This window comes from Doryrhamphus excisus, linkage group LG7 (genome assembly GCF_037039965.1).
Source record: "Doryrhamphus excisus strain RoL-2023G ecotype Guam linkage group LG7, RoL_Dexc_Guam_v1.1, whole genome shotgun sequence".
Lineage (NCBI taxonomy): Eukaryota > Metazoa > Chordata > Actinopteri > Syngnathiformes > Syngnathidae > Doryrhamphus > Doryrhamphus excisus.
Genome location: NC_136363.1, coordinates 23,331,178 through 23,358,325, shown reverse-complemented (window position 1 = coordinate 23,358,325; position 27,148 = coordinate 23,331,178). Strand labels below are relative to the sequence as shown.

General features: G+C 48.5%; 3 protein-coding genes across 15 annotated transcripts in view; 2 read left to right on the top strand and 1 right to left on the bottom strand.

Annotated features, from left to right (window-relative positions):
* Window positions 1-184: 184 nt before the first annotated feature.
* Window positions 185-10,171, top strand: LOC131109085 (putative ferric-chelate reductase 1). Of its 6 annotated transcripts, XR_013627873.1 has the most exons (16): window positions 185-525; window positions 664-800; window positions 1,011-1,102; window positions 1,198-1,336; window positions 1,495-1,698; window positions 1,853-1,954; window positions 2,262-2,406; window positions 2,531-2,638; window positions 2,733-2,848; window positions 3,380-3,466; window positions 4,903-4,994; window positions 5,511-5,569; window positions 5,731-5,874; window positions 6,235-6,245; window positions 9,030-9,138; window positions 9,379-9,427. XR_013627873.1 is itself a non-coding variant. In XM_078792534.1 (15 exons), exons 1-15 carry the CDS (start codon window positions 339-341, stop codon window positions 9,639-9,641), a joined length of 1,725 nt encoding a protein of 574 aa, XP_078648660.1. In that variant the 5' UTR covers window positions 185-338; the 3' UTR covers window positions 9,642-10,171. The 6 variants fall into 6 exon arrangements, 4 of the variants coding, with proteins under 4 accessions (XP_078648660.1, XP_078648659.1, XP_078648658.1 ...); XM_078792534.1 differs by lacking the exons at window positions 6,235-6,245; window positions 9,379-9,427 and adding an exon at window positions 9,638-10,171; XM_078792533.1 differs by lacking the exon at window positions 6,235-6,245 and having other exon boundaries at window positions 1,504-1,698; window positions 9,379-10,169.
* Window positions 9,613-15,150, bottom strand: LOC131108958 (uncharacterized). 2 transcript variants are annotated; one of them, XM_058060431.2, is made up of 6 exons: window positions 15,128-15,150; window positions 14,676-14,872; window positions 13,698-13,806; window positions 10,751-10,870; window positions 10,562-10,640; window positions 9,613-10,393 (listed from the first exon to the last, which is right to left on the bottom strand). In XM_058060431.2, the coding sequence occupies exons 2-6, from the start codon at window positions 14,771-14,773 to the stop codon at window positions 10,302-10,304; spliced, it is 498 nt and encodes a 165-aa protein (XP_057916414.2). In that variant the 5' UTR covers window positions 14,774-14,872; window positions 15,128-15,150; the 3' UTR covers window positions 9,613-10,301. The 2 variants fall into 2 exon arrangements, with proteins under 2 accessions (XP_057916414.2, XP_057916415.2); XM_058060432.2 differs by lacking the exons at window positions 14,676-14,872; window positions 15,128-15,150 and adding an exon at window positions 13,900-14,021.
* LOC131108955 (dual specificity calcium/calmodulin-dependent 3',5'-cyclic nucleotide phosphodiesterase 1C-like) overlaps window positions 13,418-27,148 on the top strand; it is a 16,801-nt gene continuing 3,070 nt past the window's right edge. Inside the window, exons 1-17 of one of the 7 annotated variants that reach the window (XM_078792531.1) lie at window positions 13,418-13,539; window positions 16,355-16,405; window positions 16,850-17,012; window positions 17,673-17,786; window positions 18,158-18,340; window positions 18,627-18,693; window positions 18,985-19,101; window positions 19,362-19,502; window positions 19,713-19,813; window positions 20,263-20,391; window positions 20,564-20,665; window positions 21,036-21,156; window positions 21,456-21,537; window positions 21,720-21,840; window positions 22,118-22,275; window positions 22,594-22,771; window positions 24,153-25,015. In XM_078792531.1, coding sequence (XP_078648657.1) covers window positions 16,993-17,012; window positions 17,673-17,786; window positions 18,158-18,340; window positions 18,627-18,693; window positions 18,985-19,101; window positions 19,362-19,502; window positions 19,713-19,813; window positions 20,263-20,391; window positions 20,564-20,665; window positions 21,036-21,156; window positions 21,456-21,537; window positions 21,720-21,840; window positions 22,118-22,275; window positions 22,594-22,760 — 1,623 coding nt within the window. In that variant the 5' untranslated portion in view covers window positions 13,418-13,539; window positions 16,355-16,405; window positions 16,850-16,992 and the 3' untranslated portion in view covers window positions 22,761-22,771; window positions 24,153-25,015. The other 6 variants (XR_013627872.1, XM_078792530.1, XM_078792526.1 and 3 more) reach the window with 6 other exon arrangements.

Genomic DNA, 27,148 nt, shown 5'->3' with positions numbered 1-27,148 from the left:
ACGAGATGTCAGTCGTGTTCTATATCATGTACAGGAAGTACTTTCATCAGGAACAACTCCCAGTGCTGGCGTATATTTATTTTGCTCCTTATGGTGACTAGATTGGGTAATAGGAATGTAACATTGACTCCAGGGGGCATTTCCTGCCTGGGGTGCTCCAATGAAGTTCTAAAGTGTAGCCTATGAGCACCCGAGGCCGATGGCCCCCCCAGGCTCAGGGCGTGTCATGTGGTATCTACGCAGCAAAGGAAAGCTCTCACCTTTCCTTCTGCCCTCCATTGTCTCCGAGCACACCTGAGCCGCTAAAAGGGCCGTCCTGTTTGGAGGTGGACTTGACAATGGACTACCTTGTGTTCCTGCTGGGGTGTCTGGCCCCCGCGGTCAGCTGCTACCCGTCTGGCCAAGTGGCAGCCAGCTGTGAGAGCCTAGAGCCCCGGCACTCTGGATTGCCCCCGCAAGGTCACCCCGCACCCTTCAGGATCACCGCGCTCCGGAGAAAGCACAACTTGGGAGAGGAGGTCACAGGTGAGAAGATGGCTTCCATTGCATTTGGCACTACGGAATGCCGCGGCGGTTGTTGTCTTCGAGTCTTCATTTCTTTTTTTCTTGCAGTTTTTTCACGCGATGCCCTAAATCCTTTATCCTTTCATCTTCTTCCTCCAGTTGACCTCCAGGCTCCAGGTTCCAACGCCTTCGTGGGCTTCCTGTTGCAAGCGCGGGTGTCGGGGGGGTCGGATCCTGTGGGTTCCTTCCGGCTGACGACAAACGATGCTCAGCTCCTCAACTGCAGCCGCAAACCTGTGGGTTGGGTGGTTCTTCATTTTCTGTCATGCTGGGCTCCCCTTTTTTGAAATAGGCTCCTGTATTCATTCATCTGACAGCCATTTGAGTTGGCTCTGGCATCTCTGGGAACACCTTGGTGGCCTCCCGGTGGGGCTGGAGGAGGTGCCCCCAGGGGGCGCAGCCCCACCATTTGAGGAGCACCACTACATGTATTTTTTCTTTTTCAGAACTCTGCAGTATCCCATACTTCGGCATCTCCAAAGACTTCCATCCAAGTGATATGGACATCAGGATCTTCCCAGGAACCAATTGAGTTCCGGTAAGGAGTCCTCTGTCAGGCAGCAGTACTGCCGAGTGCAGTATGTAGTACCTAGTAGGTGTGTACTCCTGGATAGTCATGCCGTGTCTCTGCAGTGCTGCTTTTGTACGGAATTACTGGACCTTCTGGGTTGATGTCGTCAGTCCAACCCTGACTTTGGCTGAACGGTCTACGTTTTCCAGCACGGCGGCAGAAAGGAGGCCAACAGTCAAATGTCGGTCTCCTCCAGAGAGTGTAAGTTGGAGTAAAACCGGCAATGACCGTCCATCAGTTAGCAGTGATGAATGCATGAGGTGATATCTTCAAAGCACTTGTTAATATCTGAGTATACTTTCAGAGGTTGTGGTATTTCTCTACCATGTTTTGATGTTTCCTTTCAATCCACCATTGAGCTTCTGCAGAGTATTTCCAGTGACGACTGCGGCGTCACCAAGGTGTGTTTCCGGCACCCTTCGCACTGTGACCCTCGGGTCGGCGCCGGCTGCTACTTCATGTCCGCCACCATGTTGTCTGGCCGCCACACGGCCGTCCGATATGAGATGACAGGAACCTCCGATGGATACATCGCCTTTGGCTTCTCGGATGACCTGACGATGGTGAGGTGGGGGGGTCGGGCTCAGCATCACCTTAAACATTCACGTACTGTATATACATGTACTATACAGTACTATACAGTACACCGTGTACTGTATAGAGTACACAGAGATGATGTCAAAGATGGAAAATATTGATGTGGGATGTTTCTCCCAGGGAAATGATGACATTTACGTGTGCGGCAAAGCCAGCGATGGTCTGCTGCGATTGCAACACGCCTTCTCGACGGGACGGGAACGCCCACTAATTCTTCCTCTGGTACGCCACTTTCCTTTTCTCTCTTCCGTGGAAGCCCTCATGAGCCATCTTCTACAGTTCATGTGTGAAAGGCAGTAGGAAGAAGCAGAACCACACATCCGACCCGCTTTCACTTCCTGAAAGCCAAGCCGGCATCGCCGGCATCTCGCTTGCGTGGTTGATGCTTTGGAATCGGGGGCGGAAATGGGGGCAGACGTCTTGGCGAGTCAGAGCAGGATGCTGCCGAGTCTTCCGCGCTTTAGCGACACCGTGACGCCATTAGCGATGCAAGTGGGTGACTCTAACGTGGAACTTGACTCTCCATCAGGGAAACATTTCCGATGTGAGAACGTCCATGCGGGACGGAGTGATCAGCTGCTCCTTCATCTCCTTCAACCCCGTTTCCACGCTGAGGAACACGGCCTTCAACACATCCTACCATCTCATGTTCGCCTACGGACCCAGCAGCAACGGTGAGCAACCTTTCCGTTGATGGCGGGATGGGATGGCGTTGGACCAGCAACCCTTGAGAAGCCGCGGGTTGGCTGGCGGGGGCATGGGATGATTCAGTCCAATGTTGTGCCTGTCGTCCACCAGGACAAATGGGCTTCCACACCAGCACGTTGACCAGCGCCAACAAGGTCCATATCGCCGTACCTCAGATGGTCACCATCGCTGGATGGCCTCACATCATCAAGGCTCACGGTGAGATGTTTCCTCACGCCAGTAGCGGGAGTAGCTCGGGAAAGTAGACGTGGGAATGATGAAAAATCAACTCGCCCACGGAATCCTATTTCAGGAGCACTGATGGTGATGGCCTGGATGAGCTCGGGATGGCTGGGAATGCTGGTGGCCAGGTACCTGAGGGGCGTGGCCAAGGGACATCACGTGCTGGGCAAACAAGTCTGGTTTCTGGTAGGTACCTTCAGTACTGCAGTACTTCCTTCTCATAGAAGAAAGCGTTTTCCCCAAGAAGCACGCATGCTGTTTGTGATTGCGTGATTAGCAACGCGAGGCTCCGACTAGCCAAAAAGGCTAAAGGCTAAAGGCTAAAAAGCTCATGTTTCTCTTCAACCAGAAGAGTCCAGATGGATCCGACTTGGGTCTTCCTGGATGGCGGTGACTCAGAATATTCAGCCAATAGAACGTTTACTTGAGCCTTCCAATGGAATGTGCCCATCTATCTTTACGTTTCGATTCACTTCCTGGGCCAAAGCGTCCGTTTTCTATGCCGCTTATCCTCCCTAGGGGATGCTGGAGCCTATCCCGGCCAGGTCCCAAACTATTACTCAACCAGCTGTTCTACTCACATCAAATACTCTCGCCTCCGTCTGCCGCTTTCACTTCTAAAGGTGATTTCAGGTTTTTTCCCTCCATCAGTGTTGATGGTGTGTGACCTTGACCTTGACCTTGACCCTGACCTTGACATGGTTGCATTCTTTGCAGGTACACGTTGCAGTGATGGCTGTCACAGTCGTATCTACGGCGACTGCCTTCATTCTTCCCTTCATCCACGCCAGGACCTGGTCTGGGGTTAGTGATCAAAACGTGATGAGTCTATGTAGTATGACGTGTATACTGTACGTACTGTACGCTGTTAAGGTACTACAGTTCTAGGTCAGAATGCTTTAACACCACAATACTACATTTGGACTACATTTGTGGGTCCCCTTTAAAGTCTAATCTATGTATTAAGTATTAGAACTCCTGGTGAAGGAAAAAACCGTGAAGGCTGAATGTGTGTGTGTAGTATATGGGAAGTACATGGGAAGTACATGGGAAGTACATGGGAAGTACATATGAAGTACTTGGGAAGTATATATGAAGTACATGGGAAGTATATATGAAGTACATGGGAAGTATATATGAAGTACATGGGAAGTACATGGGAAGTACATGGAAAGTACATGGGAAGTATATATGAAGTACATGGGAAGTATATGTGAAGTACATGGGAAGTATATGTGAAGTACATGGGAAGTATATGTGAAGTACATGGGAAGTATATGTGAAGTATATATGAAGTACATGGGAAGTATATATGAAGTACATGGGAACTATATATGAAGTACATGGGAAGTACATGGGAAGTACATGGGAAGTATATGTGAAGTACATGGGAAGTACATATGAAGTACATGGGAAGTATATATGAAGTACATGGGAAGTACATGGGAAGTACATGGAAAGTACATGGGAAGTATATATGAGGTACATGGGAAGTACATGGGAAGTATATATGAAGTACATGGGAAGTATATATGAAGTACATGGGAAGTATATATGAAGTACATGGGAAGTACATGGGAAGTATATATGAAGTACATGGGAAGTATATATGAAGTACATGGGAAGTATATATGAAGTACATTGGAAGTACATGGGAAGTACATGGGAAGTACATGGGAAGTACATGGGAAGTATATATGAAGTACATGTGAAGTACATGGGAAGTATATATGAAGTACATGGGAAGTATATATGAAGTACATGGGAAGTATATATGAAGTACATGGGAAGTATATATGAAGTACATGGGAAGTATATATGAAGTACATGGGAAGTATATATGAGGTACATGGGAAGTACATGGGAAGTATATATGAAGTACATGGGAAGTATATATGAGGTACATGGGAAGTATATATGAGGTACATGGGAAGTACATGGGAAGTATATATGAAGTACATGGGAAGTATATATGAAGTACATGGGAAGGACATGGGAAGTATATATGAATTACATGGGAAGTATGTATGAGGTACATGGGAAGTACATGGGAAGTACATGGGAAGTATATATGAAGTACATGGGAAGTACATGTGACACGGCCACCAACCATGAAACCACTCCATCATTTGGAACATTTTCTCCAAGAAAACAAGATCTCACACACGCCTGAAAAGGAGAAGGAAGAAGCAGAGTTTATTCATCTCCACCATTGTCCAGATATCTCCTATCCTTTGTAGGGCGTCCATCCTGTGCTGGGCTGCCTGCTCATGGCTTTATGTTTGCTGCAGCTCACGCTGGCTTTGCTACGCTGTGGACCACATCATGCTCTGTAAGTCCAGGTCTTAAAGGACCACATCATGCTCTGTAAGTCCAGGTCTTAAAGGACCCCTCATGCTCTGTAAGTCCAGGTCTTAAAGGACCACATCATGCTCTGTAAGTCCAGGTCTTAAAGGACCCCTCATGCTCTGTAAGTCCAGGTCTTAAAGGACCCCTCATGCTCTGTAAGTCCAGGTCTTAAAGGACCCCTCATGCTCTGTAAGTCCAGGTCTTAAAGGACCCCTCATGCTCTGTAAGTCCAGGTCTTAAAGGACCCCTCATGCTCTGTAAGTCCAGGTCTTAAAGGACCCCTCATGCTCTGTAAGTCCGCTAGCCGGCTCGTGGCGAGGTGCCGCTACACCAGTGACGTAGTTCTCGGACCGTGGATGATGCTCATATGCTTCAGAAAGACATGCTAACGCTAACTGGTGACTACCAGGACCTCCCAGCATGCCTTGAAACATCTCATCTCATGTACGTTGTCATCAGGAAGCAAACGGAGCGCTGACATGTCTCCTTTTCTTGGCAGGAGGTTTCTGTTCAACTGCTGCCACGCTTTGCTTGCAGCGGTGATGAAAGTCCTGGCAGGTAAGTCCTGACGCATCGCTGGTCCACAAACAGGAAGTGGCTTTGTCTATGAAGACTCAAGGAGCACATCTCAAGCCGTCGCTCCTCATGCATGAAAGCTACTAGAAGAAATGGTCATATTTAAAAAATGGCTTTTTCTCTCCGTATTTGCTGATTGACAGTTGCCGCCATATTCACTGGCCTCAAGCTGATTGACAGCACCGAGAGCCAATGGCTGCTCAAGGTGATGGGCGGTCTCCTCGGCTGGGAGCTTCTGTGTTACGTGGTCCTGGACGTCAACCTGAAATGCAAACTTCCCAGATCAGGTAAATCTACAGCCAATCTTTCGTCTTCATGTTTTAGACGTGATGAGCAGAAGTGATGGTCTTTTAGTCATTTCCCGTCTTTGTCTGACCTTCTGGATGGATGGATGACTTTCTACATCATTCACCATCTCACCTCCGTAAACCAGGCAGGGCATTCCTCATAGCATTCCTTCCTGCTTTCCTGCTCCCGATAATAAAGGAATGAGACGCCCACATCCGTAGTAACGTCTGCATTGATTCCGTTTAAGAACCAGAGGAGGAAGTATGGAAGCTTGCACGAGTTCGTTCCTGGGATGTCTGATAGCTGGAGTTCTCCTTCTTGGGTTTCTGTGCTGTGACGTATTTGTCTTTGGATTTCAGATGCTGCAAAGGTGAGACTCCACCGCGATAAGATCCTACATCCATGAAAGGTCACCTTGACTGGCGTATGTCACCACAGATGAAAGCTGATGTTCTGCTGGTGGTCCTGGCCTTCACAGGAGGTCTCGTCTTTGTGCTCGCACTCTTGTGTGGAATCGGGATGTCATGAACGCCTTCAGACACCAAAACTGGCCGAGCGTTGACTCATAAGTTGTTCTGGAATAAAAGTCTCTCACTTGTCTGGTTTCCTGTTTGTTCACCAGCAACGTGGCTTCCAGAAGTATCATCTCACGCCAGTCCCAACATCAAAAGATGAAGCTGGACAGAACATTTCCGCCTTTCTCTGCAGCTATCTTCACACAACCTGGTCACAACCTGGGGAACAACCTGGGGAACAACCTGGTCACAACCTGGGGAACAACCTGGTCACAACCTGGGGAACAACCTGGTCACAACCTGGGGAACAACCTGGTCACAACCTGGTCACAACCTGGGGAACAACCTGGTCACAACCTGGTCACAACCTGGGGAACAACCTGGTCACAACCTGGGGAACAACCTGGGGAACAACCTGGGGAACAACCTGGGGAACAACCTGGGGAACAACCTGGGGAACAACCTGGTCACAACCTGGGGAACAACCTGGTGACAACCTGGTGACAACCTGGTGACAACCTGGGGAACAACCTGGGGAACAACCTGGGGAACAACCTGGTCACAACCTGGTCACAACCTGGTGAACAACCTGGTGAACAACCTGGTGAACAACCTGGTGAACAACCTGGTCACAACCTGGTGACAACTTGGTGACAACCTGGTCACAACCTGGTCACAACCTGGGGAACAACCTGGTCACAACCTGGGGAACAACCTGGGGAACAACCTGGTCACAACCTGGTCACAACCTGGTCACAACCTGGGGAACAACCTGGTGACAACCTGGTGACAACCTGGTCACAACCTGGGGAACAACCTGGGGAACAACCTGGTCACAACGTGGTGACAACCTGGTCACAACCTGGTCACAACCTGAGGAACAACCTGGTGAACAACCTGGTCACAACCTGGTCACAACCTGGGGAACAACCTGGTCACAACCTGGTCACAACCTGGGGAACAACCTGGTCACAACCTGGGGAACAACCTGGTCACAACCTGGGGAACAACCTGGGAACAACCTGGCGAACAACCTGGGAACAACCTGGGGAACAACCTGGGGAACAGCGAGGCAGGAAGGGCCTGCTGAGTGAGGCTCCTCTGGTCCTTTTGGCTGGTTACTGGAGGTTACAGCCCCCGTGCCCTCTTTGCCCCCTTTGCCCCCTTTGCCCCCTTTTGCCCCCCTTGCCCCTTCACACGCCTTGACTTCCTCCTCCCCCACGTCCAGCGCCGTCTTGTGGCGTTTATCCAGCAGCAGCGGTGGAGGCCGAGCCTTGCAAGTCTTGGTTAGCGCGAGTTAGTAGCTTAGTCGGTCGGTCACTGCGGTTGACGGTACGACTACAAAGCAGCCAGACATGATGGGATCACACATAAGGCAACTCTCATAACATCCACTTTGACCTGTTGTCATCAAACATGTTTCCCAGACACACATTGGTAGCACTGGGCCGGCTGTCGTCGGTCACATGACTTTGAAGCCTCTGCTTTGCGCTCTTTGAAATAACAGTTGCTGGACTGAGGCTCCTGTCCAAAGCGGGACCGGGTGATGCTGCTGTAAATTGCTGTGAGCGGCTGCCACTTGTCAAAGTCGCGGCGTACAGCGATGGACGTGAGTATCCCACAGCGGGACATTCTTAGCGCTTTACCTTCCACCACGGACAGATTTGGGTTTTCTTTGACGTCAGGCTGCCGCTGGCTGGACGCCATTGTTGTGTGTATTCATCTATGGCTGTCCTGTTTGTTTTCTTTGGAAGTCTCCCCCATCTCACGGTTTATCCATCGAGGCGAGCCAAGCGCTGTCCTCCATGACCATCAACTCTCAGCCGCTTCCTTCCGAGTCCAACGCCTCGGAGTACTATGCCAACATGTGGAGTTACCCCAGCAACTATTTCCCAGCAGTGCAAGGTAAAGCAGTCGCTTGTTCTGTCCTCATGTCGTATCCAACATGACAGTCGACGGCGTGCCATCGTGGTGACCACTTGGAAGCAAACGGACTCAGACGTTCCGTCTGGCTTTGTTGGCTTACAATTTGGGACGCTTGATGTCTTGGCGGGGGGGTGGACGTTTGCTTTGCCCCACGCTACTTCTCTCAAGTCAAGCAGTGTCTGGGTGACTTTTTCAGGCGGGCCATTCTGCTACCAGAATGAGGGAGCACAGATTGTCCCGATTGCCATGTCGACGACGCCAGCAGGTAGCGCCACTCCATCCGTTTCTCTACTGTCTAAATAGGAGCAGCAGTCCGTCGGGGAAAAATGGCTTGACTCCTTCATGAGTCAAATATTTCCATTTTCCCCTTCGCCTTTTTAACAACATGCAATTTGTGTTTATTTGGATTATTGGATTTGTCTTGATGCTTTCTATCGTCTTCATCTGCTTTGCCTTCCAAACGGCCTCTTGGCACGGATGACCACTGCTTGATCCCGGGGGGCTCTTTTCACTGGAATTCTGTCACAACAAAACAATCATTGGGACCCCAAATGGATGGGGGGGGTTGTACATACTACATGGTGTATTCGTACCGCGTGCTGACATAGTACATAGTACACAGTGTATTGGTAGTGCGTGTTGACATAGTACATAGTGTTACTGGTAGTAGGCCTACCTGGTGTCTAACATGTTCTCTCTGCTGGCTCCCCCAGGTGACATGACGGCCCCCCAGCTCCAATACACCAGCTCCTTTTTCCCAAAGGGTGTGGTACAGGGACACCCCCCCCGGAAACAGTCAGAACGCAGCTTGAAGAAAAACCGGTAAGAGGAAACGTGGTTCTAGTGGGTCTAAAGCGGGTGTGTCTGAATCTGGTCCACTCGGGCTCCTTTTCTTGTTGAGAGATATTTTTAGACCAGGCTGAGAGCCAATCAAACACCAGCTGCAGGCGGCGGCCCCAACGTCCCCGGGCCCGGGGCCCCAGCTGTCCTCAGAACAATCTATTGATTGCAAATGAGTCTTCTGAGCATGTCTGCTGTTGGTCAATCCATGTTTGTCTGTAGGGAAGCTGCACGGGAATACAGGAAAAGGAGAAAGGTCTACGTTCGAGACCTTGAGAAACGAGCGGAACAGCTTGAAAATGAAAACTTGGCCCTCAAGGAGGAACTTAAAAGCTGGAAAATATGCCCAGAGAAAGTCAAGTAGTTTGTCGGGAAGCCCTCAGGATATGAATTTACGTCTTTCTGTGGATCACGATGAAAAAGGCAAAATGCGGCTCAAGCGGGAATTGTCAGCCCCTAACCGACTTACCAAATCTCTCAGATAAGACAATGATGGCGTCTACACGTCGAACGGCAGAGAAGGAGCCACGGCTGAAAGGAAGGAATCTTCATCCTGGAACTTGAATGAGACCACCAAAGCAGCGTCTAACCGCCGATGGCCAACCGCCGATGGCCAACCGCCGATGGCCAACCGCCGATGGCCAACCGCCGATGGCCAACCGCCGATGGCCAACCGCCGATGGCCAACCGCCGATGGCCAACCGCCGATGGCCAACCGCCGATGGCCAACCGCCGCTTTTCCACACATGACATTGGAGCGTCGCTTTGGAGGTCAATCATGCAATTGGTCTTTCTTCACACTGGAACTTGACAAAGTATTGCAGCATAGCATTTATGTCATCAGATGGTCATATTCAAACCCCAGGAACGCCTTCATATTCATATTCATATTCATATTCACATTCCCATTGGATCCAATTCTAGTTGAACTTGTCTTGGAGAGGAATAAAGTATCATTTACCAGGATTACTACGAATAAAACATTCTTGATCCCACTTGACTTTGTCTGAGTCTTTAGTAATGTATAACATTTGAAATATTAGTATAATGTACCCTCATCAAAGTGGCAAGTATGCTAGCACAAAGACTGTAGGACCGCCTGAGACTGCCGCCGCCGCCGCCGCCACCGCCGCCGCTTGTGGACGTCAGTAGGCCGTACAGTTGGCAGAGGAGCGTTGGGTACATAGAAAGTCGCTGGTCATCTCCATGTAACCCCTGACCTCCGTGAGACGGCTTCCTGGTAACAAAGAACAGCAGTTGAGTACATCCACGTGTTGTCCATCCCAGAAGAAGGCCCAGGATGGGGCGTCACGGCCATCACGCCCCAGATTGGACTAACTTTCATCGGTAGGACAGATGACGGATGTTCAGGAGGAAGGATACTTCCACCAGTGGCCAGCCTTACCTTCCATGAGGTTGTACAGGTTGCAGTAGTTGCTCCCGTGGTCTTTCACCACATACCAGCGCTCAGAGATGGACATGGCCTACGGGACAGCCGAAGGACACAAAACGGCACACATTGAATTCTGGCGTGACGGGGGCAGCAAGTATACGCGTGGTATTTCCCAGGTGGGTGTGAGGGGGGGTTACCTACCCAAACACTACAGCAAGTGAAGAAATGGTAGGGGACGAGGCGGAAGTTGATGATGGAGACATCTGTCTTCAAGGGCGTGCTGTGTTTGGCAGATATGAAGTGGACCGTGGCGGACTGCAGCTGCAAGACACCCAAACAGGTACGGGTCACCCCGTCGGCCCTACACCCCTACACCTGCATACGCTGGCACCTGTGTATGTAGTACCTGGCTACACTAGCACCTATGTAGTACCTGGCTACACTAGCATCTATGTATGTAGTACCTGGCTACACTAGCACCGATGTATGTAGTACCTGGCTACACTAGCATCTATGTATGTAGTACCTGGCTACACTAGCATCTATGTATGTAGTACCTGGCTACACTAGCATCTATGTATGTAGTACCTGGCTACACTAGCATCTATGTATGTAGTACCTGGCTACACTAGCATCTATGTATGTAGTACCTGGCTACACTAGCATCTATGTATGTAGTACCTGGCTACACTAGCATCTATGTATGTAGTACCTGGCTACACTAGCATCTATGTATGTAGTACCTGGCTACACTAGCATCTATGTATATAGTACCTGGCTACACTAGCATCTATGTATGTAGTACCTGGCTACACTAGCATCTATGTATGTAGTACCTGGCTACACTAGCATCTATGTATGTAGTACCTGGCTACACTAGCATCTATGTATGTAGTACCTGGCTACACTAGCATCTATGTATGTAGTACCTGGCTACACTAGCATCTATGTATGTAGTACCTGGCTACACTAGCATCTGTGTATGTAGTACCTGGCTACACTAGCATCTATGTATGTAGTACCTGGCTACACTAGCATCTATGTATGTAGTACCTGGCTACACTAGCACCTATGTATGTAGTACCTGGCTACACTAGCACCTATGTATGTAGTACCTGGCTACACTAGCATCTATGTATGTAGTACCTGGCTACACTAGCATCTATGTATGTAGTACCTGGCTACACTAGCATCTATGTATGTAGTACCTGGCTACACTAGCATCTATGTATGTAGTACCTGGCTACACTAGCATCTATGTATGTAGTACCTGGCTACACTAGCATCTATGTATGTAGTACCTGGCTACACTAGCATCTATGTATGTAGTACCTGGCTACACTAGCACCTATGTATGTAGTACCTGGCTACACTAGCATCTATGTATGTAGTACCTGGCTACACTAGCATCTATGTATGTAGTACCTGGCTACACTAGCATCTATGTATGTAGTACCTGGCTACACTAGCATCTATGTATGTAGTACCTGGCTACACTAGCATCTATGTATGTAGTACCTGGCTACACTAGCATCTATGTATGTAGTACCTGGCTACACTAGCATCTATGTATGTAGTACCTGGCTACACTAGCATCTATGTATGTAGTACCTGGCTACACTAGCATCTATGTATGTAGTACCTGGCTACACTAGCATCTATGTATGTAGTACCTGGCTACACTAGCATCTATGTATATAGTACCTGGCTACACTAGCATCTATGTATGTAGTACCTGGCTACACTAGCATCTATGTATGTAGTACCTGGCTACACTAGCATCTATGTATGTAGTACCTGGCTACACTAGCATCTATGTATGTAGTACCTGGCTACACTAGCATCTATGTATGTAGTACCTGGCTACACTAGCATCTGTGTATGTAGTACCTGGCTACACTAGCATCTATGTATGTAGTACCTGGCTACACTAGCATCTATGTATGTAGTACCTGGCTACACTAGCACCTATGTATGTAGTACCTGGCTACACTAGCACCTATGTATGTAGTACCTGGCTACACTAGCATCTATGTATGTAGTACCTGGCTACACTAGCATCTATGTATGTAGTACCTGGCTACACTAGCATCTATGTATGTAGTACCTGGCTACACTAGCATCTATGTATGTAGTACCTGGCTACACTAGCATCTATGTATGTAGTACCTGGCTACACTAGCATCTATGTATGTAGTACCTGGCTACACTAGCATCTATGTATGTAGTACCTGGCTACACTAGCATCTATGTATGTAGTACCTGGCTACACTAGCATCTGTGTATGTAGTACCTGGCTACACTAGCATCTATGTATGTAGTACCTGGCTACACTAGCACCTATGTAGTACCTGGCTACACTAGCACCTATGTAGTACCTGGCTCCACTAGCACCTATGTATGTAGTACCTGGCTACACTAGCATCTATGTATGTAGTACCTGGCTACACTAGCACCTGTGTATGTAGTACCTGGCTACTCTAGCACCTGTGTATGTAGTACCTGGCTACACTAGCACCTATGTAGTACCTGGCTACTATGTAGTACCTGACTACAGTATCAACTATGTAGTACTGTATGTTTCCCCCCACAGGCTAAGTAAGTTATTTTAGTCGGTATAAAAAGCTAATTTTTCACACAAAAAATACAATTTAAATAATATTAATAATATTAATGAATATGGACCATATGTGGGAGCGTGCGGCTCATGTTTGACACTAAAAAGGCATTTAGTCATCGTGGCGTTTCTGATCATAAGCGTGTGATCTCTATGATTGACGTGTCCTTGCAAAGTTCACAGCCAATAGAAAGCGGACCCGCCTCCACGAGTTCAGTTGTCCAATCGGCCAATCAGAATCACTTGGGAGACGTCGGACCTTTTGTGTATGATCGAGAAAGCGTCCTTGTCTGAGGTGGGAATCATTTCCTTGTAACGCCAAACAATGGCTGGACATTCCTTCATTGATATGAAACCCAGTTTTGAAGCAAAGGTAAGACAACATTCATCATCATAAACTCCTTTTTGTGCCGCTGGTGAGAAGCTAAACCGAATTCCGTCCCACCAGGATGTCCGGGAGGTCGGCATCAACACTTAGTCGGCTGTTCAGAAAGAAAGAGTTGTAGATGGGATCATAGAATCCATAGAAACCTTGTAGGAGCAGCGCTGTCCTCCCTGCCTGCAGCCAGACGTGCTTTCCCACTTCTTTATCTGCGAAAGCAGGGATTCATAAACCGCTTGACACGGTATCCCCAAGTACCTGCATGGCATCAAACACACGTCGTTAGTGGACGAGCAATCACCCCACTCGGGTACTCGAACTATTGTTTTTTATTAGTAGCCATTCGCTTACTCAAGTGTTAGCATGTTAGCCATTTGCCTCAGTTCGTATCATCAACACAATTTCATCTTTCATGGATCTCAGATCTCACTTGGACTTGTAGCAAGAAACCTTCCTCTGACTGAAGATAATCCTGCTAAAGGCTGGACTCCTGAAGGAGTCGGCTCTTTTGGCTCGTCTCGCTTCGTATAAAGAGTCGGATCTTTCGGCTCTTTTGGCTCGTCTCGCTTCGTATAAAGAGTCGGATCTTTCGGCTTTTTGGGCTCGTCTCGTTACGTATAAATAGTCGGATTTTCGGCTCTTTGGGCTCGTCTCGCTACGTATAAAGAATCGGATCTTTTCGCTCTTTGGGTCTTTGGGCCTGTCTCACTGCGTAAAAAGAGTTGGATCTTTCGGCTCTTTTGACTCTTCTCACTCGGTATAAAGTTTTGGCTGGTCTGATTAGTCCCCATCTATCATGCAACATCAACAAACTCATCCATCCATTTTCTACTGCTTAACCTTATGAGGATTGCTGGTACGCTGGAGCCTATCCCAGCAGAGTTTGGGCGAGAGAAATATTTAAAGGTGGACACGTGGTCATGTGACACAAGACACATGTTACGGTGAACTGAAGAATTGAAATCGTGAAGTCAATTGAATGAAATTGAATCGAAAAGACACATCCTGGAGATACGGTAAAGTGTGGGAATGACTCCAGCTGTGACACCTCCTCCATTTGCTATCATAAGCATGATGCCACCTATCAAGGTCTAACAAGCACGATGTAGAAAGCCAACCCAGCCTACCATTGGACTTTGCATTGGGCGTGGAGAGGTCCAGCCAGACCAAGGTCCGACACGCCAGCTGCCAAAAACACCATCTTCAGCCAGAGGACACACTTCATGATGCCAACCACAACGTACGGCGAAATACTGTGACAAACCCTAGTCGGGACTGGAATAGGAACCAGGCGGGCATCACAGGAAGATCATGTGCTTTTCTACTGACCACAGGAAATAACATCATTCAATTAACAATTAACATCGTTAGTGGCAACAACAGCTTCACAAGACACTGGCTTTTCATATGCGGTGACAGCTAGCGGTGGCCTTTGCTATTGCTGCTGCACTGTGTGTTAGTCTTATATATAATACTTATATATAAAACACTACTAAGCTACACCAATGTAAGCTGTGCAATGCTGTAGCAAAAGTCCTTCAAATAACACAAACTGCACAAAATACCTACATAGGCCTACCTTGGATATTAGATTAGATTCTATTTTAAAATAGAATTGCATGATAAACATACACAGATGTATAGATGTACATCTATGTACATCATGTCAGAGTGGAGCGTCATTTCCCCTCAGGAGGTGGATCCTGTCTTCATCCCACATGCAAAGGGAGATGGAAGTGGCCGTGGTCGGCGGTGGGAGTATGTCTCCAGATGCCGGGGGGTGGGGGTGGGGGAGGGGGGGTAATGAGGAGTGTCACTGGGCCGACACGAGCACCAAAGGAGCAGGAAGGAGAAGCTCCGCTTTGGCAGCCATGTTAAGAAAGCAAGCTTTTAAAAAGTGTAGGAGTGCAACGTTCAGCATCGATGGCGTTAGCTTCACCATCGGTAAGACGCCGTTTCTCTTGCTCTTCATCATCTCTCGCAGCTCATCTAGGCAAGAACGTGTTATCAACAGTATATGACTGTACTGTACTATACTGTACTATACTGCACTGTACTGTGCTATGTTGTTCTTGTACCGTAGTGTACTGTACTATATAGTACTGTACATACATGCAGACGTTTCTTTCTTACGGGCTGATGGCACTTGTAAAAAGCACTTGTAATGCTGGATGCTGTCTCTATGGAAACCAGGAGTCATGGGAATTGACTGTGTGTGTGTGTAGTTAGGACTGTGAGCTTAGGGAGTGATTGGTACAAATGAAGTGAGCAATCTTGCCTTGGTGGTTTTGGAGCCTGTAAACCCTCTAAATGATTTTAATCCCCATTGTCCGTCCATGTGGACCAGTCACCAAATCAAAGCCAGACCATGTAGGGTGCTAATATTCAGGGTGGCTAGCAAACATAGCAGGGGGGACCTGCTTGTGTGGATGGACTCATCAAGTCCATGTCTCTACCTTCCCTTCTTATGACTAAAAAGGCACCTCAGGGATTTGTGCTTGTAGAGCGGAAGAGTAGTTTTCTGTGAACACATGAATAGATCTGTTGTTGCTGTTGCTTGTCAGGTATTCCAAGGGGGAGCAGACTCAAAGGGGTCGGACTGTGCTGTACTGTACTGTGTGTACTGTGTGTACTGTAAGATGTGACGTGTCCATGAAAATGCATTGATGACTGCCAGGCCAGGGTAGGTTGGTTCTGTTGCGTTTGTTGAAGAGCACGTGAAAGGTTCATCCCTAACGATCAGAGCAGCGTAGTCAAAGGAAGCTCATCATGGTATCTTCTAACTTCATCTTCTTCTTCATTTCAGTTGCCAACGAAACTGGAGACAACAATTTCCACCCACTGGTTCGCTTTGCACGTACGTTATTGGTTTCCCAGCGTGGTGCCAGTCCTAGCAGGGTACTCGTAGGACGAGTCGGGTTAACTGACCTGATTGGACCGAGGCTAGCAGCTTCCTCCAGAACTCATTTCCTGTTCCCATTTCTATGTGTATCCTAGCGGATGAGACATTGAAGTACAGTAGTTTGCATGCAGAAATATGCAGGGAGAAATCACATGGCATCCCTGGTCCAAACCAACATGGAGCTTGACACGTGGACGTACTGTCACTCATTGACGTTAGCATAGCCCCTCAGGCAAACAAAGCTCTCCTTCAAGGATCTCATGCTCAGAATCAAACATCTGATTTCTCCCTGTCCCGGTCTTGCTCATAGCAGGGACCACAAAGACAGCCTTCATGTTGCTAAACCTTCTCCCTGCAGCTGCATGCTGACTTATTGTCTTCTCTTTCCTCATTGGACAGGGTCATGGTCCCAGAATGCACTGTGCACGGCCGATGCGTCCACCACAGACGCACGGGACCAGAAGAGCCTGCTGGGGACGAATCTTAGCAACTTTGAAGAAATCTTAGCAGATGAACTTCCTATTCCTCAAGCACCAGATGCAATGGAAAGAACTGCTATCAGGTCTCGCCCACGTGCACGCACACACACACACGTGCACGCTCACACACAGTAAATGTCAGCCGCTTTCTCGGCCGCTGATCCATGTCAAACTATCTTGTGTACTTTTTGTGGAAAGAAATGTTTGGAGAAACCAAGCACACTGATAACGTCATCTTCTTATTACGCAACATTATGCTGATGGTTTGAGTCCATCAATGAGTCAAGTAGGCCGACACTCAAAAAGTAGTCAGTGTGCAGCTTGGATAACGGTGTCCATGCTGTGTGAGTCCGCACACCATGAACGTCTCAACCTCTGAATCCAGCCTGTGTGGCTAGCTTTATTTTCCAACAGTGCTTTCATCTCCATCTCCATCTCCATCTCCCCGGCATGGACTTGACCAGAACATCAGGTCTCCATGACAACATGGTGGAGGACAGGACCTAGCCTGTTCACTTGGCTCCTCACAGCGTTGCCACAATACGTAGTGAGGGAGGACCCTGTGAGGCTCCCAAGTCACATGGAGGCCCCACCGAGTTCTTTAACCCGGGGCTGCTGCCAGTGGTTGGGGCGTGGAGGGCTGACACGGTGGCCGAGCTGCACACAGACCACTTGACACACTTGACGTGGCAGCCAAGCGGCTGCTGTCCTGGTAGATGGGTGACTTCCAGGGTGTCTTGCAGGTTGCGATGTCTGGTAAAGCAGCTTGAGCGAGGGGGGGCGTCCCTGGTGGACCTGAAGAAAAACCTGGAGAACGCCGCATCGGTCCTTGAAACCTTGTACTTCCAGGAAACCAGGCAGGTTCTTCTCACCAAAAACATTCAATTATTGTTTGTTCCATAAATATCCAGCAGTTTGAGCTAGAGATGAACACACAGGGTGCTCCTCGCCCGAGATGGAAATGTCACTGGGGCCATGCGCTGATTTCCTGTAACCTAACGACAGCATCTGACAGGTGGAGGCCTTCACTAGACTTTCATTACCCAGAAAGTCCAGAAAGTCTTACTAACAGACTGGTAGCGACCCTGGTCAGAAACATGTCAGCACACCGGCAGGTTTTGGTACTGTAGCACCTAGCCAGCACTTTAGCCTTAGCCACTTTAGCGCTCACGTACTTGAACGCTTCCTTGGAGACCGGATGTTCTCAGTGCTCGCTCTCTTCCTTCAGACGTCTGTCGGACCAAGAAGACGAGCTGAGTGAAATTCATTCCGAGACGGTGCCATCGGAGGTCCGGGACTGGCTGGCGTCCACATTTACCCGCCAGAAGCGCCACATGATGCGGCGCTTTGAAGACAAACCTCGCTTCCGCAGCATCGTCTACGCGCTGCAGGCTGGCATCTTCGTGGAAAGGTTTCAAGCTGCCGCTCGCTTCCTCCTCTCGGGGCAGATGCTGGCTGTACCGTGCAGGCCGTTGGTGTCGACGCCCCTCAGGCTGGCTGGCACATGTCAACATAAGCGGCCATACTTCCAATAGGGACGTTCCTGCAGTCAAAATAAGGGATAGCGTATGGATATTGTTGTGATCATGAAAAAACTACTATGTGAAGTACTACTGCTGCTACGATGCGATACTGATACTTACTACTGACTACTCAGACTGTAGCTGCTGTGTGCCTGACTTGTGTTTCTTTGCCAGAATGTACAGGAGAGCCTCCACCATGCCGGACCTCAGCTACCCCCCAGATGTTATCAGTGTACTTAAGGTACAGTATCCTTCTACGCTGCTAATCCCTGACAAAATAGCAGATAGAAACTGAAACCGAGGCAAATGTGACATGCAGGAAACAATGTGAAATAAATGCAAACGAGGAAAGACAAGATTGAACTCAATAGTGTTTACCTTCTGGCTCAAACTGCTGCCACTCACAACTTTCTGTGGCCCCATGGCGGGTTATTTAGTAGGCGAGGGCTATAGAAATGGCGTAGGGTGAAGGATACAGCTCAGGCCAAACAAAGCCGTTTGTCGATGAAAGAATACTGCTGATGTGTTGCAGGATGTGGACACGTGGTCCTTCGATGTGTTTGCACTGAACCATGCCAGCGGAGACCATGCTCTGAAATTCATCTTCTACGAACTTCTCACCAGATATGACTTGATCAACCGCTTCAAGGTATCAACAATCTCAGTAGTATCTTACAGTAGCAGCATCAGCAGTATCAGCATCAGCAGTAGGATTTAGCAGCAGGATGGCGCGTCCTTCATGACACCAGGAGGGAGAAAGTGATTGGGCATTTAAAGTAGTTCAGTCCTCCAGTGCCCATATGAATATGTACTGTATTCATCCGTACGACATTAGACCCTGAGTAGGGTGACGGGGAGGCTGGATGGTGACGTCATTGGGTTCCTATTTATCCTGCCGGTGTCCTGCAGGTCCCTGTCTCGGCGCTGATATCCTTTGCTGAGTCGCTGGAGGTGGGATACAGCAAAAACAAGAACCCATACCACAATTTGACTCATGCCGCTGATGTTACACAGACCATCCACTATCTCGTCCTCAAGACCGGCATGGTGGTGAGTACTGGCTCAGCATTCCGTGGAAGTCACACAGCGGAATGTGTTTGTGAAATGATGTGAACATGAGCGAAGCGTGGAGAAGCTACAGGCCTGTAGCTGACCTGTATGCTGTCCCAGCATCCACCAGCACACCCACAATGAACATGCCGACCGCGTGTGATGGCCGGGCTTGGAGAAGGTGTGATTTCTGTCATGTTTGTGTTTCAGCACTGGCTAACTGAGCTGGAGATATTTTCTATACTTTTTGCAGCAGCTATCCATGACTACGAACATACAGGAACTACCAACAACTTTCATATTCAGACCAGGTAGGTTCCAGGCAGGCTGGGAATCGGGTGCTGGGAATAGTAAGGAGTGAACATTAGCGTGGACGCCATGGGGGGGCGCTCTCGGCTTGTGGCAACTGTATGATAGCCAACAGGCCACACAAACACAACATGTGGCCTCCCAGGCGGGTTGTTGTTCTTCTTCTTCTGTCCAAGAAGAATGTCCAAATAAAAGCATAGTGTAGCGCTAGAGTCCAGGGCCACTTGGGCTCCAGGGGACCTGCAGTACATCCCATATACACAGACACCAGTACACGGTGTGTTGGAGTATTATTCCTGTTGAGCTATGAAGTTGGTTCAGTGCTTCGTATTTATGAACGACTCATTTATGAACAACAACATTAGTCCGCTGACCGCGTCCAGCTGAGCGAGTCTTACCTGGGGTTGATGTCCTCCATCTTTGCCATGTTGCTGATGTGCTTTTCCTGCAGGTCAGACACCGCCATGTTGTACAATGACAGAGCCGTGCTGGAGAATCACCACGTCAGCGCCGCCTACCGCCTGCTGCAGGATAACGATGACATGAACATCCTGGTCCACTTTTCCAAGGACGACTGGAGGTCACCACAAAGAACAGGCTTGCTAATAAATAACAACCATTTGCACTTTTTCATCTCAGTTTTATGGAATTAGGATTTGGATGTTCAGGCTCCTGGCTCCTACTTTTCAAGCTAAATGAGGAGCTCTCCACGGCTTCCTGACCACCAGTGACTGGAAGTGTGACTCTTTCAGGGAATTGCGCAATCTGGTGGTGGAGATGGTGTTGGCGACCGACATGTCTTGCCATTTCCAGCAAATTAAGGCCATGAAGAACGTACTCCAGCAGTCTGAGGAGTAAGTATGGATGAAGTCTCTTCTACTTCCACGCAAACCCTCACCTAAGTAGAGAAGAAGCTTTTGGAAAGCTCACACACGCTGGGATGGTCACATGACGGCCACGCCCAGATGGTTCTTGTGCGTCACTCAGGGACTTGATGAGTTGACGTCCAGCACGAAGCTCTTTAGCACGTCGAGTCTTCTCATGGGGTCAAATACGGTATAGCCACACTTCATTCCTAGTGCCGTCCTTGCTAACATGTGGCGTCGGGAAACTGGGAAAATGTGGGGGCGGAGATGCCGGATTTGCACAATGCTGTCATGGAAAGCATGAAGTGGGGGTCAAACAGGAACCTCCTTGAGGAGACTGATGGTCCTGTCTTTCCAGGATCGACAAGCCAAAGGCTCTATCTCTGCTGCTGCACACGGCTGATATCAGCCACCCTGCCAAGCGCTGGGATCTCCACCACCGCTGGACCACATCCCTCCTGGAGGAGTTCTTCATTCAAGTACTCACATTTGCTTTGCATGAGGCTGCTACTAAAAACAGCACTGGCCTGGGAAGAGTGCTAGAAAGGGACAAGGTCTGCTAGGACTGGATAGTCACACACTTTCAGGTCTCGCACCTAAAAGCCACGCATTGCCACGAGCCAGAGGCCAATAGGCCCAGAGGCCAGAGGTCAGAGGTCAGAGGCCAGTGCTGTGTGTAGGATGAAAGCAACCGGTGAAGCCATACTTCCTGGAGGTCCGGTCCCGTCCTGGTCCGGGTTGTTGCTGTGTGTCCAATCTCTGCTTGCTTTGTTTTTAGGGGGATAAAGAAGCAGACTTGGGTCTTCCTTTCTCTCCTCTGTGTGACCGAAAATCCACCATGGTGGCTCAATCCCAGATTGGTAATTTTTACCCTTGACAAGTACAGACGTTGAATATGGCGAGATATTCTCCAAGACCGAAGCACACGTTGGCGCGTGGAAACGTCTTCCCATCCCTTCTATACGTGACTGGCTGGCAGCCAGTCCAGCTGGGATAGGCTCCAGCGTACCCCCGTCACATCAGCTTCCATCCTTTTCTGCAGGGTTCATCGACTTCATTGTGGAGCCAACATTCTCCGTCCTCAGCGACATGATCGAGGTGATTGTCACACCGCTCAGTGGAGATGGGGCTCACGCGGGATTGGCTGGCGTCAGGCGCTACAGGTGAAGCATTTATTCATTGGTGCTGCTGCTGACCCCGGCTGCCACTTCCTCTTCCTGTTCCATGAGCTGCCGCTTGTGTGTTTTTTGCCACTTGGCTTTTGGGTGATGTTTGATGGTTCCTGGTGGATCTTTGGCATGATGAACATTGGCAAGATAAAAGAGCAACAACCTGGCAAGGTCTGCTAGGCTTCGTGTACCTGGACTCCACACTGAGCACCCTTCCCAAGACGCAGCTCGCCATCCACCGTGCCTCAGTTGTCACCATCCGTTCTGTCAGCAGCACGGCTGGTGCCGATGGACAGTCCTCCAGCGTGAAGACCGTGGGCTCAGACAGCAGCTGTTGTCTCACTGCCGTGGACTTCAGGAGGTTCAAGGTCACGTGGAACCTGGAGATCCACCGCAACAGGGAGACGTGGAAGACGCAGGCAGACACAGGTATTCACCTTCACCTCTCCTCACCTTGATCTGCTGTCAGGACGCTCGGCCTGCTTGATTCGACCTTTTCAAAATAAAAGTTGCAGCCACATCCTAGCGCCTGATATCGCTCGATTTCGCTTGATATCAGGCTGGGCTCTCGCTGCTTTTGGATTTCCTTCCGATGATTGCTTTTCTTCTTTATGTTTTGAGGGTTACATCTTCATCCATGCACGCGCACGCACGCGCACACACGCGCACACACGCACACACACTACGCTAGTACGAATAGGCAGATACTTCAAATGTCATCTCCCTGATCAGATGATGTCTCCACAGATGATCCAGCCCACTGTCTCCCCATACCTTGCTGCCAAGGACCCAGCTACTGCAGCGGGTACTATAGGCTGCCAAGGTCAAAGGTCACAAAGACCCAGCTCAGCGATGCCAGAGCAAAAGCCAGAAGACTGCATAGCATCTCTCTGCGCTATCGAAAGTCTTCTTAGCCGTATGGAAGGTATGTGAAGCCTTCAAATACTCAAATACCAGAGCATGTGAGTACATGAGAATATGAATGGTGTGAATGATGGTGCCACCCTGACAGCTACCCCGCTACTTCTAATACTTATACTTCTAATACTACCACTTTTTTTACCATACTTTTATGGGTGTCCTAGCCTGCTCTACTGTACTCTACTGTATGTTCCTCCTAGATGTAAAAGCATCATCACCTAGTTCAACATGTGCTTGATCTTTCCCAGGTACACTAGGATATATGGTAATACTAGGATACACCGTAATGTCAACCTGTCTACTTCAAACATGATTGACAGCTAGCTTCTACTAGCAGACTTTGTTCATCAGCGCACACAATGCACCTCTGCTGTGTACGCTAAGTGACATATATTGTAAGAAGAGAAGTGCGTCCAATGTCTTCCTGTGATTTCTCCCACGTATATCCACCATCTTGGATAGCACGCCCAGCCTTGGCCATCTCCCCCAACCAATGTCTTCCTGTGATTTCTCCCACGTATATCCACCATCTTGGATAGCACACCCAGCCTTGGCCATCTCCCCCAACCAATGTCTTCCTGTGATTTCTCCCACCTATGTCCACCATCTTGGATAGCACGCCCAGCCTTGGCCATCTCCTCCAACCAATGTCTTCCTGTGATTTCTCCCACCTATATCCACCATCTTGGATAGCACGCCCAGCCTTGGCCATCTCCTCCAACCAATGTCTTCCTGTGATTTCTCCCACGTATATCCACCATCTTGGATAGCACGCCCAGCCTTGGCCATCTCCTCCAACCAATGTCTTCCTGTGATTTCTCCCACCTATGTCCACCATCTTGGATAGCACGCCCAGCCTTGGCCATCTCCTCCAACCAATGTCTTCCTGTGATTTCTCCCACCTATGTCCACCATCTTGGATAGCACGCCCAGCCTTGGCCATCTCCCCCAACCAATGTCTTCCTGTGATTTCTCCCACCTATGTCCACCATCTTGGATAGCACACCCAGCCTTCGCAAGGTCTTCGCTACGTGTCGTGTTGGACTGGATGGATTATTTACAGTCTGTTAAGTCCCTCATCCCTCATCCCTTTCCCTCCACTGTTTGTTTTGTGAGTGGTGTAATGTCCTGCTTTACATGGGTCCACAACACTTCATGAGCTAATGTTGGCTCGCGCCACAAGGGGCCAAGTGAAAGACCAGGAAGGACATGGAAGAGGTTCCCTTGGTTGGCCGAGGGTGGTGGAAAGGGTAAATGTCCTGCATGCCAGAGATGCCGTGAACAAACCAAACATGGTCACGTAGGTGTGGAGTCACGTAGGCTTCAGCACCAGAAGGCGGGATGGCAACTGAGCAGCAACAAAGACCTTCTCTTTCTTTTTCCAGGAAACAAAGCATTCTTTGTCGATTGCAACAACGTCCGTCCACTGGATGAGGGAGGAACTCCAACGTGTGGGATTCATTCCAACATCTGCTCCAAATGATCTCTACTTTCTCAGCGCTCCGACTTTGTCTGCCATTCTGCTGTGTCCCGCCTAAACACATCACCTTGGAGACCGTCCCTCAGGGCCAGTCCTCACCACACGGGACGGAGCGCTGCTGTTCAGTAGCTAACCTTTGCCAAACGGCGATGAGCTGACAAGAAGTGTTGTGTGTCCGTGTGTCATGTTGGGTGCAGACGGCGTGTGATGCTAGCAGGACCATTAAGAGGACTCTGCATTGAAATTTTAAATAAAAACACTATAATCAGTCATCGAAAGGGTAATGAAGGTGTTTTACTCACTGGCATGGACTATTGGGAAGCTGATAGAATGCAACCACTTACTGCATCTTTTTAGGAAACGTGTCTTCATTACGTCATGTTTTGCATGTTCAGCTACAGTATATAAAGTTGGGTTGAAATATTAGCAGTGGTAAATAATTATAAACTCTCCCAGAAAGCGCTAAGTGAGGCTAAAATATGAGCCCGAGACTCCAAATGACACGAAATGAAAAGAACCGAACGGTCTGACTCCTCCTCGGGACGGGAACCGAGCTAAAAGAGCCGATTGTCAGACAAGATCTCTACTTTCCATCATCGTTCGATTCCTGAAGTGGAACCCGATCCCACAGTCAAGTTAGCATCTATGAATCAAATACTGTTATTCTTTATTCAAATTAAAGGGCTAAAAAAATACCATTTACTATTAAAATACTATTATTTGACCGAATGGCGTCCTTACATTGTTACAGCAAACGGAGCGTGTGTTTCTTTGCAGGTCCAAAGAGTAAGAGTCTCCGAGATGCCAAATAGACGATCACGGTCCCAAGCTTTTATTTTAAAGTGCCCTACCGGAAGTATGCGATTTCATCCCCGGTGGCTTGACCAAAGTGCCGAATGAGACAGCAGGCGTCGTTGGCAGCAACTGACAGCGGCGTGTGCGTGTGAAAGTGTGCGTGGGCCAGCGGGATGTCCCAGAAGTGACTTTTCGGATGTTCGATGCCCGGACAGGCTACGTCCTGACGTTCCCGACGGAACCGGTGAGTATCTACCCGTTTTCCTCACGAACAGGCTCCAGTGGTTGTTTGCACGCAGCTGGGAAAGTTCATATAATGGAGGGACTTTACGCTGACAACTAGAAGCCGTTGGTCTTTAATTAGGATTCGATCACACCATCAAGTGTGGAAGGACGAGCCAGGCTACCATTTCATCAACTCAACGTCGACTTGAAAGTTTGCCCGCCTGCAGGGAAGCTCTTAGGGTTCGAGCTTCCACCAACCCGAACGCCATTGAAGAATCCTCCACTTGGAAGTTGCTTGCTTCCTCTTGGAATATCAACATCATTGTCAATATCATTGTCAATATCAATATCATTGTCAATATCAACATCATTGTCAATATCAACATCATTGTCAATATCATTGTCAATATCAATATCATTGTCAATATCAACATCATTGTCAATATCAACATCATTGTCAATATCAACATCATTGTCAATATCATTGTCAATATCAACATCATTGTCAATATCAACATCATTGTCAATATCATTGTCAATATCAACATCATTGTCAATATCATTGTCAATATCAATATCATTGTCAATATCAACATCATTGTCAATATCAACATCATTGTCAATATCAACATCATTGTCAATATCATTGTCAATATCAACATCATTGTCAATATCAACATCATTGTCAATATCATTGTCAATATCAACATCATTGTCAATATCAACATCATTGTCAATATCATTGTCAATATCAACATCATTGTCAATATCATATATTATATATTATATTATTACAATATTCTCCTTCCCTTTGGGTGCATCCATGCCGTTTGCTGTTGGCGCTGGGCTTGTACTTTAGGACGGCTGTTTATTTTTTGGCTGTTGCTGCAATGCTTCAGGTATACCACAAGCTAGTACGGTTGTACTTCATGACGGCTGTTTATTTGTTGGCTGTTGCTGCAATGCTTCAGGTTTACCACAAGCTAGTACGGTTGTACTTTAGGACGGCTGTTTATTTGTTGGCTGTTGCTGCAATGCTTCAGGTATACCACAAGCTAGTACGGTTGTACTTTAGGACGGCTGTTTATTTGTTGGCTGTTGCTGCAATGCTTCAGGTTTACCACAAGCTAGTACGGTTGTACTTCATGACGGCTGTTTATTTGTTGGCTGTTGCTGCAATGCTTCAGGTTTACCACAAGCTAGTACGGTTGTACTTCATGACGGCTGTTTATTTGTTGGCTGTTGCTGCAATGCTTCAGGTATACCACAAGCTAGTACGGTTGTACTTCATGACGGCTGTTTATTTGTTGGCTGTTGCTGCAATGCTTCAGGTATACCACAAGCTAGTACGGTTGTACTTTAGGACGGCTGTTTATTTGTTGGCTGTTGCTGCAATGCTTCAGGTTTACCACAAGCTAGTACGACTACAAGCATCCAGGATGCTAACAATAGCCTCTCAAGTTGGGGGCCACATCATGTGCTTGGGGCGGAGGTTTGAGAGCCCTGGTCTAGTGTGTGTGTGTGAGTGTGTGTGTGCTGCTTTTAAAAAAATTGTATAGAGTATTTTCTTGTGAGGAATGCAAGCAAAGAGAGACACATTGGATGTCCTGAGAAAGTACCAGAAGGGCGTTGTTACATAAGTCTGCAGGCTGTTGCATCATTGTTTGGGGGCCCTGGTCCATAAAGCTGGGTGTCTGGCCCAGACGAGGAGGGAGGCGGGCGGTGAAGCGATTGGAAGCAGATGCTCTGGAGAAGACATGGAGCTCCACCTGCGGTCCAGCGTTTTCCAAACAGCCTTCCAATCTTCCAACCAAGCGCCCCTCTTTTCCTGTCCGCCTTAATCCCCACAAACAGACGCCAATAAAGGCACCCGTGGTTGCC

Coding starts and splice junctions, on each gene's coding strand:
- LOC131108958 (XM_058060431.2), bottom strand. CDS start 14,773: ATGAAGTGTGTCCTCTGGCTGAAGATGGTGTTTTTGGCAGCTGGCGTG. Junction 13,807..14,675: donor GCCCAATGCAAAGTCCAATG/GTAGGCTGGGTT, acceptor GATGCCATGCAG/GTACTTGGGGATACCGTGTC. Junction 10,641..10,750: donor TCACTTGCTGTAGTGTTTGG/GTAGGTAACCCC, acceptor GCTGTCCCGTAG/GCCATGTCCATCTCTGAGCG.
- LOC131109085 (XM_078792532.1), top strand. CDS start 339: ATGGACTACCTTGTGTTCCTGCTGGGGTGTCTGGCCCCCGCGGTCAGC. Junction 1,103..1,197: donor CAGGAACCAATTGAGTTCCG/GTAAGGAGTCCT, acceptor GTGTCTCTGCAG/TGCTGCTTTTGTACGGAATT. Junction 4,995..5,510: donor TGTGGACCACATCATGCTCT/GTAAGTCCAGGT, acceptor TTTTCTTGGCAG/GAGGTTTCTGTTCAACTGCT.